Source organism: Geotrypetes seraphini, chromosome 19 (genome assembly GCF_902459505.1).
Source record: "Geotrypetes seraphini chromosome 19, aGeoSer1.1, whole genome shotgun sequence".
NCBI classification, from domain to species: domain Eukaryota; kingdom Metazoa; phylum Chordata; class Amphibia; order Gymnophiona; family Dermophiidae; genus Geotrypetes; species Geotrypetes seraphini.
The window spans coordinates 7,745,916-7,766,736 of NC_047102.1; the positions used below are offsets into that span (position 1 = coordinate 7,745,916).

Here is a 20,821-nt window from a genome sequence, read left to right on the forward strand (position 1 = left end):
CTGGGACTAGTCCAAACAGTCCAGATGCCTTGGAACTAGCTGTGAATCCTAATTGTTGGGATATAGAAGCCCTAATACCCTGTCACGCACTCATTCACACACACACATACCCCTTCCCCCTCCCCAGAAGGATTAAGTTCAAAGGCTCCAAGGGACGTGAGCCCCAGTCAGACACAATTTTCAAAGCATTCTTTTTCTCCAACTGACCCAGGAATGTACACAGCATGAAAATCTGCTGCTGCTGCAAGAACAAAGAGCCACAGCTGTGGCTGAATTTCCTCCCAGGGGCAAAACAACACCATCCTCTTACATGCTTTGTAATAGTTGAAACGGGGCAAGAGGGCTCGAGCCAAGAGAGGCCACTTGCACTGTTAGAAAATAGGGTTTTCAGAAGTTGAATCATTCATGGGGCAGGGAGGAGCAGGTCCCAACGTAAACCTTTCCTAACAATCTAAATCAGGATTCTGTGGATGGGCTGGATCTACTCCGTGCAGTCTCTGCTCAAGCCTGTCCTCTACACTAGAGAATGACACGGTGACAAAATTCATCACTGTTCCTGTCCCCGCGGATAACCGCGGGAAACCATCTTCATGTCATTCTTTAAGGAGAGAGGGAGGAATCAGAGTACGAATGGCCACAGCCACTGACCCTCAAGCTTTGCTTTGAAGAATGCTGATGTAGAAGGACTGAGGTTGAGTAGCAACATTCCAGAACTGAGATTGTGATGTCATAATGCCTCATTCCACCAGTGCCTAAGAGCCAACCTCAGCAGCGATGTCACAATGGCTTCATTATCCTAAACTTGGCTCACATAAGAATCAGTATGAATGGGCCCAGCCACTGACCCGCAAGCTTTGCTTTGAAGAATGCTGGTGTAGAAGGACTGAGGCTGAAATAGACAGTAAAAAATGACATGGGATTATTTCCCGCGGTTATCCGCGGGGACGGGAACGGTGATGAATTTTGTCACCGTGCCATTCTCTACTCTACACATCATGCTGGTTTGCTCCTAAGATGTATGGGAAGCAGTGTAGCAATAAGGGACGGGCAGTGGGGTGGTCCAGGTGCCATAGGAAGTGACATCAGAGTGAGAGCTGATGCGGTCACGAGGAACACATTGAAGTTCTTGTTGCTTCTGGCGGTGAATAACTAGAGGTGTGGGGATGTCTTTCACCCTTGCTACGCCACTGATGCACACAGAAGTGGCGAGACGTTATCCTTCGTATTTCCTGATTCTTTGCAGTACATCTGCCAACCTTAATGACATGACGAGGCGGAAATGGGTAGAACTGGGCGGGCCTGGGGGGTGAGTCTAGGGGATCTGGATTTTCCAATCGGGAAATCTAGTAACCCTACTCATGTAGCATGTACTTTACGGATTTACCCCCCTAATCTGCCTCAGTCTGTCTGCCACACACTGGCGGGCCGATGCTCAGCGCCAGGATGCACGAGAAGAGCAGTGCAGCAAAATCCCTTCCCCAATACTCAACACTCATAGCATGCAAATTATAGGCACACTGTTAACGTTGAGCATTGGAGAGTTAAGGTGAAGGAACGTGCCTGGTGCATGTGCACAAGAGCAGCGCAGTAGGGGGAGGGGGCAGTCTGCCCTGAGTGACACCCATAAGAGGGTGTTTCGTGAACTTCTTCCCCGCAACAGTAATAATAATTTTAATAATTTTATTCTTATATACCGCCATACCGAAAAAGTTCTAGGGCGGCGGTTCACAACAAGGTGATACGGATAAAATACAAATAACATGGGATACAGATGAAATACAAATTAGAATGGACTTAAAAACAGATAAAGACAGAAAGCATTTACAATATAATGCAGGAAAAAAAACAACAACAGTTTAAAAAGAATTGTTCAAATGCCAGCCAGACAGGCAATAGAATACCGGCATGGCAGGGAAAGAAGTAATACATAGAACAGATAAAATACATCAAGTTTAATATAAGGATTGTAGCCTTCACAACTTGCTGCTCTGCTGGATTACCTCAGCAGCACTGTTGTTCACAGTGGCAACGCTTGCAGTACCCTTTTTCAATCTCTTCATCTTCTCCTTCTTCTTACAAACAGGGCAGCTATACATCAACCCCTCAACTCGTCCTGCGAACAGATTCCAGATTCTTCAGGAAGGAACTGCCGATGAGGAACAGGAGCAGGCCCAACACCCAGCTCCATCTCCAGGGACAACTCACCGGCTCCCCCCAAAGAAGCGCAGAGTAATAGTCATCGGGGATTCCGTTCTGAGGGGCACCGAGGGACCAATTTGCAGACCGGATATGCAATCTAGGGAGGTCTGCTGTCTGCCTGGAGCCAGGATACGAGATGTCATCGCCAGTCTGGATAGACTACTCACGCCCCGAGACCACTTTCCTATGCTTCTTGTCCACATAGGAACCAACGACACTGCCAGGAACACACCGGAGACCATACCCAGAGACTTTGGAGCACTGGGTGAGAGGCTGAAGCAGACAGGAGCGCAGGTGGTTTTCTCATCGATCCTCCCAGTTAGAGGCAAGGGAAGAGCCAGAGATGAACATATCCTGAGGACGAACGAGTGGCTACAGGGATGGTGCCGGGATATGAACTTCGGATTCCTAAACCATGGGGAAGCGCTACAAGGACTTCAGGGACCAGACGGTCTCCATCTGACCAGTAGGGGTAAGAACGTCTTCGGACACCGACTAGCCCGCCTGCTTCACAGGGCTTTAAACTAGGTAAGTCGGGGGAGGTTACCCATTCACATATTAGTGCAGAAAGGAATTATCCTGATGAGGTGAGTCGAAACTCCGCTTCCATGTCCAAGGTAAGTACCCACATTGCAAACAGTTCTTTGGGAGTTACACCGACTCGGGTAGGATACGCCTCACAGGACTTAGCAAACACAAGATATGGAGGGCCATGTATGTCAATGCACACAGTTTAGGCAACAAAATTCTAGAATTGGAGGCTGAAATAAGGAATGCCGACCTAGATGTGGTGGCAATATCTGAAACTTGGTTCACGGACTCACATGGGTGGGATATGGCTATACCGGGCTACAATCTACTTCGTCAGGACAGAGAGGGCAGGTTAGGAGGGGGGGTAGCTCTATATATTAAAGAGGACATCAAAACCACCAGGATCACAGATGTCAAGTACACCGGGGAGTCCCTCTGGGTAAACCTGGCAAGAGGCAGAGAAAAATGCCTGTATCTAGGTATGGTTTACAGACCCCCAAGACAACTGGAAGACATGGACGCAGAATTAATTGAAGACATAGAGAATATCACTCTACGAGGAGAAGCTGTACTGCTAGGGGACTTCAATATGCCTGATGCAGACTGGAACTCATTTTCAGCGACAACCAGCGGTAGCAGGAGGCTCTTAACCTCCATAAAGGGAGCACGTCTCAAACAAATGGTAACGGAGCCCACTAGGGCCCAGGCGATCCTCGACCTGGTACTCACCAACGGGGAAAGCGTTTCAGAGGTCTCAGTAGGAGATACGCTAGCCTCCAGCGACCACAATATAGTATGGTTCAACCTTAGGAAAGGCTTCCCTAGATCAAACACGAAAACAAAGGTACTCAATTTCCGGGGCACAGTCTTCGCACGCATGGGAGATTTCGTCCATCAGACGCTGCAGGACCAAGTGGAGACCGATGATGTAGAAGCTAAGTGGTTAACACTGAAATCAACCATACATGAAGCAACTAGCCACTTCATAAAATCAGTAAATAAACGACAAAGAAACAATAAACCCCAATGGTTCACCGCGGAGATCTCGCACCTCATTAAGGAGAAGAAAAAAGTGTTTCTCTCCTACAAGCGCACGGAGAAAAGAGAGGCAAAAGTAGAATATAGGACCAGGTCTACAGCGGTCAAAATGGCAGTTAGGGAGGCAAAACTTCGAGTGGAAGAAATTCTGGCAAAAAAACATTAAAAAGGGGGACAAATCCTTCTTCAGGTATATTAGTGACAGAAAAAGGAACACAGGCGGGATAGTACGCCTTAGAAGACCGGACGGAAGTTACGTGGAAGCAGATTCCGATAAAGCTGAACTACTGAATGAATACTTCTGCTCAGTCTTCACCTGTGAGGCACCGGGACACAGTCCCCAGTTGAAGGCAACACAAAGCACAGAAGACCCGTTTCAGAATTTTGAGTTCACACCAGGTGAAGTTTACAGTGAACTGGCAAGACTCAAGGTGAACAAAGCCATGGGACCAGACAATTTGCACCTAAGAATGCTCAGAGAATTGAGCGATGTCCTGGCGAAACCATTGGCTAAGCTATTCAATCTCTCCCTAAGTAAGGGGAAAGTTCCCCTGGACTGGAAATTAGCTAATGTCGTTCCTCTGCATAAAAAGGGTTGCAGGGCAGAGGCTGCGAATTATAGACCGGTGAGTCTCACATCAATAGTGTGCAAACTCATGGAAACACTAATTAAAAGCAAATTGGACACGATCTTGAATGAAGGGAATCTTCGGGATCCCAGTCAGCATGGATTCACCAAGGGTAGGTCCTGCCAATCCAATCTCTTCAGCTTCTTTGACTGGGTAACAAGAAAGTTGGACTTGGGAGAGTCTTTGGACGTCGTGTACCTGGACTTCAGGAAAGCTTTTGACAGTGTCCCACACCGCAGGCTGCTAAGCAAGATGGAATCGATGGGGTTAGGAGAGACACTAACTGCATGGGTCAATGATTGGCTGAGTGGCAGACTTCAGAGGGTGGTGGTTAATGGTACCCTCTCTAAAACATCGGAGGTGACCAGTGGAGTGCCGCAGGGCTCGGTCCTGGGTCCACTCCTTTTCAACATATTCATAGGGGATCTGACTCAAGGGCTTCAAGGTAAAATAACACTATTCGCCGATGACGCCAAACTATGTAATATAGTAAGTGAATGCAGTTTACAGAATTATATGGCGCAGGACCTGCTTACATTGGAAAGTTGGTCCTCAACCTGGCAACTAGGCTTCAATGCTAAGAAATGTAAGGTCATGCACCTCGGAAGCGGAAATCCATGCAGGACGTACTTCTTGAACGGAGAAAACTTTAACTAGGACTTCAGCAGAACGAGATTTAGGAGTAATCATCAGTGCAGACATGAAAACTGCCAATCAAGTGGAGAAGGCTTCATCTAAGGCAAGGCAGATATTGGGTTGTATCAATAGAAGTTTCGTCAGCCGAAAGCCTGAAGTCATAATGCCGTTGTACAGGGCCATGGTGAGACCTCATCTGGAGTACTGTGTGCAATTCTGGAGGCCACATTACAGTAAAGATGTGCGCAGAATTGAATCGGTTCAACGGACGGCCACCAGGATGATCTCGGGGCTCAAGGGTCTCTCGTACGAAGAGAGACTGAACAAATTGCAGCTCTACACTCTTGAGGAACGTAGGAAGAGGGGAGACATGATCGAAACATTTAAGTACCTCACGGGACGTGTCGAAGTGGAAGATATTTTCTTTCTCAAGGGACCCTCAGCCACAAGAGGGCACCCGCTCAAACTCAGGGGCGGAAAATTTCATGGCGACACCAGAAAGTATTTCTTCACAGAGAGAGTGGTTGATCATTGGAACAAGTTTCCAGTGCAGGTGATCGAGGCAGACAGCGTGCCAGACTTTAAGAATAAATGGGATACCCATGTGGGATCCCTACGAGGGTCAAGATAAGGAAATTGGGTCATTAGGGCATAGACAGGGGGTGGGTAAGCAGAGTGGGCAGACTTGATGGGCTGTAGCCCTTTTCTGCCGTCATCTTCTATGTTTCTATGTTACACAGTGATGCACCACTAGAGGGCAGCCAGTTTCATGTTGCAGCACCTGAGAAAGATGGCTACCCCACAATAGTACATCACTGGAGGCTGCTGGGAGGGGTGCCATTTTGAAAAATGGTGACACTGGGGTAGGAATGTTCCTGTTTCCCCAATGCATTACCAGAGGGATGACGGATGGGAGGTGGGAGCACCACTGAAAGAGAAATTCTTTGCTGGGCCAGTGGAACGCTACACTTTTAATACCTAATGTTCTTTCCCTTCTGTCCAGTCAGTTTTACAGATCCTGTAACCGCTTACTTAATTACCTGTATGTGGATTTTATTTTATTACATGTTTTTATTCATTTCTGATTGTAAACCGTCTAGATAATTATTGATAGATGCTATATCAAAAGATAAATAAACTTGGTGAATTAGAAAAAAGTGGGACATAAATCCTTTCTTTTTTTCCAAAAAATTTTATTCATTTCACAACTCAAATCAAGTACAATCAATATAAATAACATTTTACCTTTCAAATACACCTGACATCTAATTTGCTCTTATAAATTAATATAATAAATCTTTTCCCTGGTACATAAATCCTAATAAATTAAAAAAAATAAATAAATAAAAATGTTGTCCAATCCTAAGGTGACTCAACCACCATCCACTACAAAGATGATTTCAAAGAAATGGCTAAGCGGACATCCTCCCAGTTCAATTCTTCAACACGAGAGCGAGAATTGCCATTGACGCTCACCATCTGTGCTCAGGAAAGACAGATGGTGCAATCAGTTTGTTTCCTCGCTGAAAACAAAGCAGTGTGTGAGTTGGTTTGATACTTACTTATCCACATTACTCACCTCCTCTTTCTGTATCTCAATTTAATCATCCTTTTCCAAGTGGAGATGTTCAAGTCTTGTGTCTCCACCCAACCACACTTACGGTTTCTTTTTGCCGTGCTTGCAGTGTTACCTAACAGATCCGAACAATGACCAGTTTTTCTCTTGTGGCTTTTTTTCCCACCGGATGCCCTCGGCATGCCTGCCTTCCACATCTATCTTAGGACCAAGAACCACTCACCAGCCAGGCCTTAATCTGTTCATGCTGCTAGTCAGTGTTATGGGTGTTCTTGGGCTGTCTCAGTGTAAAAAGTACAGACTGTGATGGCAGATAATTTAATTTTAATTGAATTCTTATATACCGCTAATAACTGTGAGGTTTCTAAGCGGTTTACAAAAATGATGCATTAAAAGATACAATAAATAAAAATAAATAAGATAGGTACTTGGAAATTCCCTAACTGTCCCAAAGGCTCACAATCTAACTAAAGTACCTGAAGAAACAATTTATGAAAAGTAAAGATAAAAATATAAAGACAGAAGTTGAGATAGAGATAGAAATGAATATTCCAACAAGATGGCGGCCAGTTAGGTCATCTTCTGTGCTGTCTCCCTTGTCCTGCTTTTGTTTTATAAGGAGCCTTCAGGTCTGCCCGGTCCATCTAACCCAGTCTCTTTTTTCCATTAGTGACCAATCCAGATCACAGTACCTGACAGAAGCCCAAATAGTAGCAACATTCCTCAGAATCTCAAAGAGTAGGAACATTCCATGCTCTAGATCAGGGCTAGGCAATTCCGGTCCTCGAGAGCCACAGGCAGGCCAGGCTTTCAGGATATCCACAATGAATATGTATGAGATAGATTTGCATCTCAAGGAGGCAGTGCATGCAAATTCATCTCATTGTGGATAGCCTGACCTGGCTCCGGCTCTCGAGGACCTGAATTGCCTGCCCCTGGCCTAGTTTCACACTTTGAACAATGGTGTAGGACCCATGGGCTCGCAAGTAGGGCTCCTCTGTGTTCATTCCAGGTTTCCTTGAATTCCTTTAGGACTATTGATTCATTTTCTTTTCACATAATGAAAAACTCAATTTTCTTTCTTTAGAAAATGGAATGGAAGGAAAACCCACTTACCCCTTTTGCAAATAGGGCAGGCATGATCCCCACCTGCTCCTGTAAAACAGCCCCAGGTCCAGCCAGCACCATTTTGACAAAAACTGAATATGTCAGACCTGTTTAGACAATGACGGCTCTGGAGGAAGGTTCAGATGTTGTTTCGACAGAGGGCCTCTGTCTCCTTTGTGTGTTTATTTTTAATTTGATATTTAGGGGTTCTTCTACTAAGGCATGCTAGCCGTTTTAGCATGCGCTAACACGTCCATCGACTATAATGGCATGCTAATACTTAGCGTGAGCTAAAATATTTAGTGCGCCTTACTAAAAGGACCCCTTAATTTTGTGAAACTGAGACAAAAAAGAATGAAGTGACAGAAAAAGGAGAAAAAAAAGAGAAACAAAATGGAATTTAGGGGTGGGCACAGTAAAAATGACCCTTACCACATTGGTTTCCTTTTCCTTCTTCCAGATTTAAAATGCCTTCCTGTACAAAGTTTTGAGGTAATCCGTTCAGAACCTGAAAGATGGCTCCTGAACTTATTCTGAATTTTCTAGCCCTCAATGGCTGAAGTAAGTGTTGGAAGTCTGATAGAGGCCCCACCTTTCCGCCTCAGTGACTCCTCCAGACTATTATCCTCCTCTGGATCTGATTCAGTCTCAACAAACAGCTGAATCTCAGTCGGTCCCAGTCAGTCCAAAGAGTGAGGTAATGAGCATCTGCCAGAGGTTTGGAGGCCTGCCGCAATTAAAACTGCTGGTTTCCCAGTTCAGCTTCCACTGTCCCAACTAAGACTCGCCTACAATGAATTCCACAAATGTCAAATTGCTTGGAGGCAGTACACACATTAGAAAAGCCCATCATGGTGCACAAAGTACCCCGACATCATTAATATTTGCAGTAGATACACATTAGAGCCAGAAGGATCTTTTCCAATGCAGCTTCCTTGGCAATGGTTTACAGACACTTTAACTTTTTGCTCTGAATGTAACTGATTGAGCTCTACTGAAAAAGGTGAGCTATAGCCAAATCCATAAAATAACGTTCTGTCCCACACCCAGAAACACCACAAATTCTCAGCTTGCATGTCAAAGCATTTTGTCATCCAGACTTGAAGAACATGTGCGCCATCTGCTGGAGAAATAAGCTGCTTCCTACCTTGTCAAATAGGCAGGCAGCCCTGCAGCTGATGTAACAAAGTGTGGTATAGAGAATGACATGGGGACAAATTTTTCCCGTCCCCGCTCATTTTCCCATTCCTGCAAGTTCCGACCTCATCTGCACAAGCCTCAAACACTTTCAAATCATAAGTGTTCAAGGCTTGTGCGGTTAAGGCACAGCTTATAGGAACGGGGCAGGGACAGCGACAAAACTCGCGGGGACGGGAAAATTGAGTTCCTGCAGGGGCGGGGACAAATTTGTCCCTGTGTCATTCTCTAGTGTGGGAGGCTTGATACAAGTTCTGCACACAATTTTCTGTACTATTAGAAAAATTATGCAAAGAACCAGCAGACATCAGTGCACTAATCGCTGAAATCCAATTAGTTATTAAAGCTGGATGCAAAGTGCAAGTGCACAGAAAACCTGAAGACCAAGTGCCTACAAAGTTTGGGCTCGGGCTCAGGCTCAGGCTCATCCACCCAGCAGCCACAGAATGCGTTTGCATCAAAGGGAAGGCTTCCAGGTCAGCTGCTGGCAACCTGAAAAGAAACCAAAATGCTGCACAGGCTGGGGAGGGAAAGAGAGAGGCTGCTGCACAGGCTGGTTGGGGGGGGGGGAGGAGGGGAGATGCCTTCTCACTTTGGGCTCCAGCCCACCCAAAATTGACTGGCTATGCCACCGGTCTGAGGCTCATTCTTCTGGGCTATGGCTGGTGAAGGTTTCTTCTCTTTTACACAAGTATGAAGGCCCAGGTTTTTTTTTCGGGTTTAATAATAATAAATGTATTCTTTTATACCACCATCACCAAGAGTTCTAGGCGGTTTACACCATAAGAAACTGATCAATCAGCGAATGGAGCGAGCCAATGAAAACAAACATCTGGCAAGGGGATGAGAAGTTGCAGTGATTATGTCACCAAATGGAGGATGAAGGGGGGAGATTCGTAATCTGTAAAATAGACGATGCAGTCGTCTACAGAAAACTTCACGATAATGTGTGAGTGTGTGGCGCAGGGGTGGGTTCAAATCCCTCACTGCTCCTTGTGACCCTGGGCAAGCCACTTAATCCCCTCATTGCTCCAAGTACACTGGATAAGAGTTTGAGCCCACCGGGACAGATAGGGAAATATGATAAAGTACCCAAATGTAAACCACTTAGAATATAAGTGGTATATGAATAATTAAATAAAAGATACGGATTCTTTTGCTAATGCACGCTTGTTTCCATGCTAATCTGCATATTCTCCCATTTTTATGCACAGTCTTGTGCATACGTTTGCATGATTTGTTTACCATATCAAGCATAAAGAGATTATGTCCTTACCTTGATAATATCTTTTCCAGTAGATAGGAGAGATATTCTAGACTAGTGTTCTTCAGCCACCGGTCCATGGTACGATCAACACGGCGTCTTCGGGCCGGCTCCGAGTGCTGCAGTGCACAAAACCGTGGGAAAAGGCTCTTACGCACGTCCTGCGCCTGAACCAGAAGCTTTGTCTCTGACGTCGCAACGTCAGAGGGAAGGCTTCCACGCCCACAGCTTTGTGCAATGCAGCACTCAGGGAGCCAGCCCGAAGACGCCGCGTTGATCGCACAGTGGACCGGCCCGAAGATAACATTGGGGGGCAAGGCACAGCATGGAAGGAATGCTTTAATTTTTTTATTTAGTGATTGATTTATATCTGCTGTTTTTTTCAGGGAGAAATGCATTTGTTTCTTTTCCTCTGGGGTTGTACTGTAAATATTAGTACTTTTAGGTTTTGGTCCTGCATTTGCATGGGGTTATCTGTTTTCTGGTAGGAATGAATGTTGAAAAGCATACAGTGTGCTTTGTGTATTTTAATTTTGTGGTTAACCATTATGTGTTGTTAATACAATTATATTGTATGTGTGTATATATGAAAAATGAATGGAAAAAATGATGTTACAATTAGTACTATTATGGGGTGGAGATGGGCAGGGTCTGGCCCACGACTTAGCCCAGTGATCTTCAACTGCTGGTCCACAAAATAATTATTTTATTTCCGCCGGCCCATAGGTGTGAAAAGGTTGAAGAACACTGTTCTAGGCATGTGGGTTATCTCCCAGTGGCTGTGTGCCACTTGCAGAAGGAATCCACTCCAGATTTTTTTTCTGTGTCTCTCCTCTACTTCACTGGGAGCTCTAGCCCCACCTGCAGTTTTTCCCTTTGCACGCGTGCCTGAAGGAGTGTTTCTGTTCTACTGTCCCTTTTTTCTTATTTTATTTGGCGTTTTCGTCCACATGTCTAGACTGTCTCACCTATTGCCCTGGAAAAACATTTTTTTTTTTACAAGTGTATTAGAGATCTTTGTTCTGAGCTACAGCTTAATAAAGTGATCTCTTGATGATGGATGGAAGTTATGGAAAAAACTGGATTCTTCTATCTTAGATGCCATTTCTTGGACCGTTAAGGCAATTAACCAAATGTGACGGTGTGTGGATAGATGTTTGGCTATGTGGTCTCGAAAGTTTACATCCGGTGTGATTTTGGTCAATATGTTATATCAACAATCAAAAAAAAAAAAAAAAAAAGGGATCAAGTACAAGCAAAGCAATACAGACAAACAAAACCGCACAAGTGGCCTAAAGCAGTGGTTCCCAACCCCCCCCCCAGGTCAGTCGGGTTTTCAGGATAGCCCTAATGAATATGCAGGAGATCTGCATATAATGGAGGTGCCAGGCATGCAAATCTGCTCCATGCATATTCATTAGGGCTATCCTGAAAACCCGACTGACCTGGGGGGGGGGGGGTTGGGAATCACTGGCCTAATGAATAGGAACTAAATTTTAATACACGTGACCCGACATGGACAGTGTTTCGGTGTGAAGCCTGGCATCAAGGACCTGAAAAAACAATGTAAAGAAGCAAATAAAATAAAACTTTTAGAATTTAAAAATTACAAAAAATACATAGCAAAAAACAAACAAACAAATATCCTCCCTCAAACCAACAAACACACAATTGCAAAGAAGCGCTGCTGAGTCCAGTGAATATTTTCACTTATCTGGCAACACGGGCGCAAACGCGTGTATGGCTCGGCTTTGGCATTGTGATCACCTTCAATGGTAATGGTTTGAGAGGACTTGCAAAGGTCTTAACACCATACACTGTGCTACAATCGCCACAGAGCTTTGTGCGAGCAACACTTACAAAAATCTTGACAAAACCTTCCTGCGCTTTTCAGATGGCTCAAGAATCGGTGTGGTTTTTTGTTGTTTTTTTTTTAAAAAAAAAACAACAATTTTGTGCTAATCACAGCTGAAAATGCATTTGCCAAAATTCCGACATGTGCTTATTTACTTCCTGCTGAAAATCAAGAGCGAAGAACTCAAGGCTGGTTTCCAGTCACATTTTAGCAACTAAAATTTAAGGGGCGCGTTTTAATTCATTTCCAAAAGGGATCATTTAAAATCCTAACGCCCAGTGCTAGGTTTCTAAACCCTTTTTAAAGCTGACACGCATGTTGCACCATCTAGCTGGATGGTGCAAGATGGGTCACCTGTTCTCCTTCCAAAGTGTACAAATACCGAAAATGATGCCATGATGTAACCAATATCTTTCATAACAGAGGATTCAGATTCAGGGCTAGTGTTTTAATTTGGGCTGCCTGGTAAACTGACATGAAGCTCAATGGCCTTGAATCTGGTGCCTCGTCTGAGAAGCGTTTGTTCCCGTGGCTTAGAAGATGGCGCAACTCGCTGTTTTGTGATTTATCATACAAGATGCTTGCAAAAGGAAACAGCCCGTGTTCAAATTGGACTAAGCAGTCAACCCAGATGTTTATTATTTCAAATTAACCCTTCTACTGTAGATAAACCAGGTACTGACAGTGCTATATAGCGCTTTTTATAGCGCTGTTAATACCTGGTTTATCTACAGTAGAAGGATTTTTGCATGATTTATATATTTGAACTTCTATACTTGTGTTTATTTGACTATTATTTCGATTGAATCTTTAACATACTCAACTTAGGGAGTTTCCTGCCCAAATGTTATGATGCAAGCAACTGAAAGTCAGGTAATTCCGCGATCGCGGAGCACACCTGGCAGTGTCAGGACAGGTAATTCACTGATCTCAGAGAACACCTGATCAAGTGCCACATATTGAAAATTACATGCAAAATATTAATGGTGTGAACGAAAAAAAAACCCCAAAACCCACATGTAATTTACAGATGGTGCTTTCTGTTGCTCTAGACTTTTTATTCAATAGATTTCAGGTACAAAGTCCTAGAAAAGACCTGGAAAGTAGCCAAATCAGACACATCGCCAGAGTCACTCCAGGAAGAGGTGGGAGAAGAGGTCAGGCGCATTTGCCTATGTCCATAGATACATTTTAGCACCACACGTTTATATTGTATCATGAAAATGAACTCACAGACATGAAATACAAGTCCACTAAAAAAAAAAAAAACCCTCACCCAAAGCCAGACATACACACAATGTGGAAAACCGAGCACACTTTTAGCATAATTAAGGGAGTACCGATTTTCAGTAAGTTTACTCATGGCAATGGCTCTTTCCCGGCCTCGTACGGGTCAGAAGGCAGAGTGACTTATCCTATGGGTCTGCCACGCTCGGCGGAGCTCTGCACTGCATCTGTTGAAGTCTTCATAAAGTGGGGCAGGGGGAAGAGAGATTGGGGCAAGTTCCCTGGGCATTTTGCCCTGGTGCACCACCCGACGTGATTTCCTATAGCATGCTGGTGAGCCAGGAGTTATACTGGTCTGTGGCCAGTAGATATACAGGCAGATAAACATGCAGTGTCAGACAGATCTGCTCAGAATAAGAAAGACACATATAAAGATATGGAATCCATTAAAGTTTGAACCTGGGTTATATCATCCTTCAGTACTGAATTAATCAGCTTTTGGGGGGGGGGGGTTTCTCCAAAATTTTATAGACCAGGCACTTATGTACAAATTTGGTCCTTAAAAACTCCACCCCCCCAAAAAAATCCTAAAAAGCAAAACTGCTCAGTTCTCTTCTGATCTCACTCTTCTCTTCGGAAGCAGCACAGAGAGAAGCATTTCCATTAACACCGGAAAACTCCATCCCTTACTCACAATCCACATTAAAAATTCCTATATTTTCGAAGCCAAAGCAACCGAGTGCCTCTCCCCCCCCCCCCCCCCCCCCCCCCCATCTGCAACTGTTCCTGCTGCTTCTCTCAAGCTGGGTCCCAGATCTTCGATCTTTCAAGAGAAACGCAGACCAAACAGTTCAAGTTTTAAGCATCTCCGATGGAGCTCCCTCAGAGGGAAGAGTAACCCATACTGAAAGAATCACTCCGATGCTTTTCCTTATCATCCGAGTCCTTCAGATGCAGTGGCAGCTCCTTAGGGGCCGGCCGTTGCTCTAGCATTCACCCAGGACTCGGCTCAGGCGCTGACAATGCCGGACTGCGCCGGCTGAAGGGTAGCGCTGTGGAACCTGCTTGCACTGCCCTGAGCTAAGAAGCAAAAAACGGACTGCAGACGCGCATCTCTCAGTCTGCATGATCTGACATGGACACTGAGCAATGCTGAATGACTATCTACCGCAAAGTGTAACAGGATAAGATTTCTCTTGTATTAGGGAGCAGCCTGGTCAGCCGTGTGCGTTTAACCCTGTCTTTTGAAGGATTTTTAAAGGGGAGAAAGGGACATATCTGGATTCTGTGCACAGAAAAAGAGAAAAGATGACTCTAGTGACCAACTTGCTGACTGTATCCCGCCCTCCCCTTCTTCCTGAATGCTTCCTATTACCACAGAGAGGATCTCCTCTGTTAACCATGGGACAGACACGCCCATTACTTGGTGGCTATCGCAGAAAGCTGATCGCATATTCTTCCCAGTCCGTCTAACATGGTGTCCAGCGTCTCTTTACTCAGCTCCACGGTCACCACAGAAGTCTCCGGTTCATCCCCACACGGGCTCGCATCTTCCCGGATCTGTGGAGAATGGATGCTGGATTAGAAAGAGCCCTTTTTCCGTCATTCATCCCCCCTCCCCCCCGCCCGGAATCAGGAACAAGTCTTCTGTGTCTTCATCTCGGTCACACATCAGGCGACACAGTCAAGGGCTGGTTATTCTGAGGTTCAGTCTGTAGCACTGTAAAGGGGGGGTGAGCGGTCCGCCCCAGGTGCCATCTTGGTGAGGGTGCAGGCACCCATCCTCCTATCCAGCCCCCTCCCCCATCACTTTCCTTCCCCCGTACCTCTGTAACGTTCCTGGCATGAGCAGCAGTCCCCAACATGTTGTCAAGCCAGCGTCGACTCTTCCTCTGACGTTACTTCCCGGATCCGCACCTAGGAACTGACGTCACAGGAAGAGCCGACGCGGGAGCAACACGTTGGGGGTTGCTGCTCACGCCAGGAACATTAAAGAGGTATGGGGGAAAGGAAGGGGTGCGTGGCAGAAGGGGGCAGAGAAGGAGCATGTGGAGGTGGGGAGGAGGGGGCAGAGAAGGAGCATGTGGAGGTGGGGAGGAGGGGGCAGAGAAGGAGCATGTGGAGGTGGGAAGGAGGGGGCAGAGAAGGAGCATGTGGAGGTGGGGGGAGGGGCCCCCGGGCACCTCCCACCTCGTTAAGCCACTGGGTTTAGTTCTGTAAGTGGGCGCCTCCATGTTAGCACTGTGACATTACCTCTATCAGAACAGTGAGGGAGGCAGGGAAGGAAAATTTGCCATGGCCCTAGTTCCCATGCATATGCTCTCCGTGGTCTCACAGACTGCAAAAAATTCAGTAGCAGGTTGCATGTGGCCCGTGGGCCACAGGTTGCCCACTCATACTCTTTTTCCATGCTTTCAGGCAGGAAATGGCGAGACTCCACATACCTTTATGTGCAACAAGCAGGTGGGGACGGCCATTCTGCTGACGCTGTCCGAAGCAGTCTTGATGTCTACTCTCCAGTCCATATCGACCAGCCGGGGTAAAGAGACTAAAAAAAGCAGAATTATGAATCTTAAATCAGCAGCATGAGAGACTAATCATTTTTGGATCTGTGGCCCAAGATGGCTTACAGCATTAATATTAAAGTCCAGCAAGTCCCTATCTCCAAAGGTTTCAGATCTAAGTGGAAACCCGAGAAAACGTGCCCAAGGTCACAAGGAGAGCTGATAAAGAAGTGGATTTTGAACCTGGGATTCCCCGGCTCTAACACTAGGACCATCCCTCCTCCTGTCCCAGCACAGCCATCAGCTCATAATTCACAACTCTGAAAGCAACTTTCAGTATCACCCATACAAGCTCAAAACAGGACATAAAACCTACCTCTCGAATCAAGTTTGATCCACATGGTTGTCTTTCTTAAGAGCTTACTTACTGCCCTGTAGCAGTCAACCTGGCCCTAGGGCTCATCCAATTACTTGCTTGATTAATCACTGAATGACTTGAAGTTTAAGACTCTTCTCCTTGCCCCTTTTCCCGAGACTATTCCCGACATCACCTACGAGCTGATCATGTCATCAAATCCAGCAAAAGTTGGAAGAATGGTCTGATGTCCGGCAACTAAAATTCAATGCAAAGAAGTGCAGAGTGATGCATCTGAGGAGTAGAAATCTGAGGGAGATGCGTGTACCGGGAGGCAAAAGGCTGATATGCAGGAAGGGGAGACGGACGTTGGGGTGATACTGTCTTGAGGAGCTGAAGGTGGCAAAGCAATGTGACAAGGCAGTGGCTGTAGCCAGGAGGATGGTAAGCTGTATAGAGAGAAGCATTGATGCCGCTGTACAGGTCATAAATGATGCCCTATTTGGAGTATTGTGTTCAGTTCTGGAAGCCAAGGATACAAAAAGACTTGAATGGGTCCAGAGGAAAGCGACAAAGATGGTAGGAGGTTTGCGCCAAAAGAAGTATGAGAGGAGACTAGAACAGTGTACTTCAACCACCGGTCCATGGACCAGTGCCGGTCCACAGAAATTTCTTGACGGTCCACAGGGCCAGCACGTGCATCAGGCCCAAAACAGTGTTCTTCAACCGCCGGTCTACAGTGCGATCGATGCGGCGTTATCTTCGAGCCAGCTCCCTCTTCCTAACTGATTCAGTGCACAAAGCCACGGGCAGCGGCTCCTACGGGCATCCTGCGCCTGAACCGGAAGCCTTCTCTCTGACATTGCAACGTCAGAGGGAAGGCTTCCAGATGAGGCACAGGACGTGCAAGGTGCAATTAGTACTATTATGGGGATGGGGTCTGGGGTGGAGATTGGGTTCTTCAACTGCCGGTCCACGGACCGATGCCGGTCGACAGAATAATTCTTTTATTTCTGCTGGTCCATAGGTGTAAAAAGGTTGAAAAACACTGGACTAGAAGATCTCAACTTGTGGGCGTGTTATCATACAGACATTTAAATATTTGAAAGGTATTAATAAAGGACCAAACCTTTTCCAGAGAAGGGGAATTGGTTAAACTAGAGGACATAAATTGAGGTTGAAGGGTAGCAGACTTAGGAGCAATGTCAGGAAAATTTTTTTTCTACAGAGGGGGGTTGCAGATGCTTGGAATGCCCTCCCTCCCTCGGTGGTGGAGAGAAAAACTGTGATGGAATTCAAAAAAGGTGTGGGATGAACCCAGAGGATCTCTAGAATATAAATGAGCAAAGTTGCACAGTCCGAATCCAGGATAGGAGATGGTTTGGATAGGCTGGAGTGAGCTTCAGTGGCAAGTCCAGTAGCTGGAAACTGAGGTCAGCACCGGGCAAACTTCTACGGTCTATGGCCCAGAAAGAACAAAGAAAAAAAAAAAAAAGACTTTTTAATTTCATCCTGAAATTGTAATACGTGGGCTTACAGGGCAGACTGGATGGATCTGCCGTCATTTATTATGCTACCATATAGAGCAGTGCTTCTCAACCCTCTCCTCGAGGCATACCTAGCTAGTCCGGTGTTCAGGACATCCCCGTAAAATATGCATGAACTAGATCTGAATGCGAAGGGTGCCCAATATTTGCAAATTTATCTCGTGGTGATCTTGAAAACCAGACTGGAGCAGGGGGGCCTCTGGGAGAGATCTCGGAAGTACTGATACAGAACGGGGACCAGAAAAGCGAGGTTTGGCTTTTACTAGGTATCAAATGGAGAATCAGAAAGAAACTCTAAGACTCGGGAGTGCCTTCAGCCGCTTTATTCTCGCTCGCCCTATGTAGAGTAGGATTGGGGGGGGGGGGGGAGTTTGGTAGCTGTTACGTGTTTTCTGTACCTGCTTGTTTTTCATTCTATATCAAGTTTCAACCCATGAGGAGGTTGGCAGGGGCGCCAAACCACGAGGAAAACCAGCGGAAAAGGCAAAAAACCAGGACTTAAATTGCCTATACACTAATGCTAGGAGCCTAAGAGCCAAAATGGGAGAACTAGAAGTCATAGCCAGTACAAAGGACCTGGACATAATAGGAGTCACAGAAACGTGGTGGACTGACGACAACAAATGGGATGTGGCCATACCAGGGTACAAACTCTACAGGAGGGACAGGACACACAAGAAGGGTGGAGGAATAGCGCTTTATATAAAGGACTCCATACCTTCAACCAGGATAGAAACAACAGTAAGGGCGGACGACTTGGAATCACTATGGATTAAGCTACCTGGAGGAGCTGGAGCAGACATAAAATTGGGACTGTACTATCGCCCACCTGGACAACCGGAAGCACTCGACCAGGACCTGGAGGCTGAGCTGAGGCAGATATGCAAAAGCGGAAGCGTGATGGTGATGGGAGACTTCAACTACCCTGGGATAGACTGGAGTATTGGACACTCAAACTGCACAAGGGAGACCAAATTCCTGGAAACCACGAGGGACTGTTTCATGGAACAGCTGGTCACGGAACCAACACGGGGGGATGCAACTCTCGACCTAATCCTCAATGGGCTAGGGGGACCTGCAAAGGAGGTGTCGGTGCTAGAACCCCTAGGAAACAGCGATCACAACATGATCCAGTGCAAGCTGGAAATTGGACCATCAAAGGTGAAAAGATCCACAGCGACAGCACTCAACTTCAAAAAAGGGAATTATGATGGCATGAGGAAATTGGTGGGAAAGAAACTCAACAGTAGCGAAAGGAAGATGGAGTCTGTAGAAAAAGCCTGGTCCCTACTCAAGGGCACCATGCAAGAGGCACAGAACCTGTACATCCCCAGATTCAGGAAGGGGTGCAAAAAAAACCGAAAAAAAAAACCCAGCGTGGATAACAACTGCAGTAAAAAAGGCGATAAGTGACAAGAAAGCATCGTTCAAAAAATGGAAAAAGGACCAAACAATGGACAACCAAAAGGAACACAAAGAACACCAAAGGGAGTGTCACCGTGTGGTTAAAAAAGCTAAAAGGGAATATGAGGAGAGACTGGCGGGGGAAACAACAAACTTCAAATCGTTCTTCAGATATGTGAAGGGGAAGCAACCGGCAAGGGAAGAAGTGGGGCCATTGGATGATGGAGACAAAAAAGGAGTGGTAAAAGAGGAAAAAGAGATAGCAGACAGGTTAAATAAGTTCTTCACGTCAGTCTTCACGAGGGAGGACACATCCAATATTCCGGAACCGGAGGACATCGTAAATGGGGATCGGGATGAAAAGCTGGTCCAACTAGAGGTAAGCCAAGAGGATGTCCTCAGGCAGATAGACAGACTAAAGAGCGACAAATCACCAGGTCCAGACGGCATTCACCCAAGGGTACTCAAGGAACTAAGGAACGTAATAGCAGAGCCACTTCGCCAAATATGTAACCTATCCTTAAAAACTGGAGAGATCCCGGAGGATTGGAAAATTGCGAATGTCACACCCATCTTCAAGAAGGGTTCAAGGGGGGACCCGGGGAACTACAGGCCGGTGAGCTTGACCTCGGTCCCGGGAAAAATGATGGAAGCACTGATTAAGGACAGTATCTGTGAACACATAGAAAACAATGGACAGCTAAAGTCGAGCCAGCACGGCTTCTGCAAGGGTAGGTCATGCCTCACAAACTTATTGTACTTCTTTGAGGGGGTAAACAGACAGGTGGATAAAGGGGTATCCATTGACATCATTTACCTTGACTTTCAAAAAGCCTTTGACAAGGTACCGCACGAAAGACTGCTTAAAAAGCTGTGGAGACACGGGGTGCAAGGGGAGGTCCACCGATGGATCAAAAACTGGCTGGCGGACAGGAAACAGAGGGTTGGAGTGAAGGGCCATTACTCGGACTGGCATGGGGTCACGAGCGGAGTTCCGCAGGGGTCGGTGCTGGGACCACTCCTGTTCAATATATTTATTAATGACCTGGAGGCAGGAACAAATTGCGAAGTTATTAAATTTGCGGATGAGACCAAACTCTACCGCAGGGTTGATACCATGGAAGACTGCGAAGATCTGCAAAGGGACCTAACGACGCTAGAAGAATGGGCCAAAAAATGGCAAATGAACTTTAATGTAGGGAAATGCAAGGTCATGCATGTAGGGAAAAAGAACCCGATGTTCAGCTACAAAATGGGAGGATCATTGCTAGGGGTAAGTAACCTTGAAAGAGACCTGGGAGTGATGGTGGACACGTCTTTGAAGGCGTCGGCACAGTGCGCCACAGCCTCAAGAAAAGCAAACAAAATGTTGGGTATCATTAAGAAGGGTATCACGACCAGGACAAAGGAGGTCATCCTGCCACTGTATCGTGCAATGGTGCGACCGCATCTGGAGTACTGTGTCCAATATTGGTCGCCGTACCTCAAAAAGGACATGGCGGTACTTGAGAGAGTCCAGAGAAGAGCAACTAAACTGATAAGAGGTATGGAAAACCTCTCATATACTGACAGACTGAAAAAGCTGGGGCTGTTCTCCCTGGAAAAGCGGAGACTTAGAGGAGACATGATAGAAACCTTCAAGATCCTGAAGGGTATAGAAAAAGTAGACAGGGACAGATTTTTCAGATTACGGGGAACCACAAGTACAAGGGGGCACTCGGAAAAATTAAAAGGAGACAGGTTTAAAACAAA

The 20,821-nt window shown here is 46.1% G+C and overlaps 1 protein-coding gene across 3 annotated transcripts in view; it reads right to left on the reverse strand.

Annotated features, from left to right (window-relative positions):
• Positions 1-14,018: 14,018 nt before the first annotated feature.
• Positions 14,019-20,821, reverse strand: part of TRAF6 (TNF receptor associated factor 6) — a 333,270-nt gene continuing 326,467 nt past the window's right edge. For all 3 annotated transcript variants that reach the window (XM_033927931.1, XM_033927933.1, XM_033927932.1), the window contains 2 exons: positions 15,704-15,807; positions 14,019-14,819 (listed from right to left, as the gene is read on the reverse strand). In XM_033927931.1, the coding sequence (XP_033783822.1) occupies positions 14,679-14,819; positions 15,704-15,807 (245 nt within the window). In that variant the 3' untranslated portion in view covers positions 14,019-14,678. The remainder of the gene's footprint in view (positions 14,820-15,703; positions 15,808-20,821) is intronic.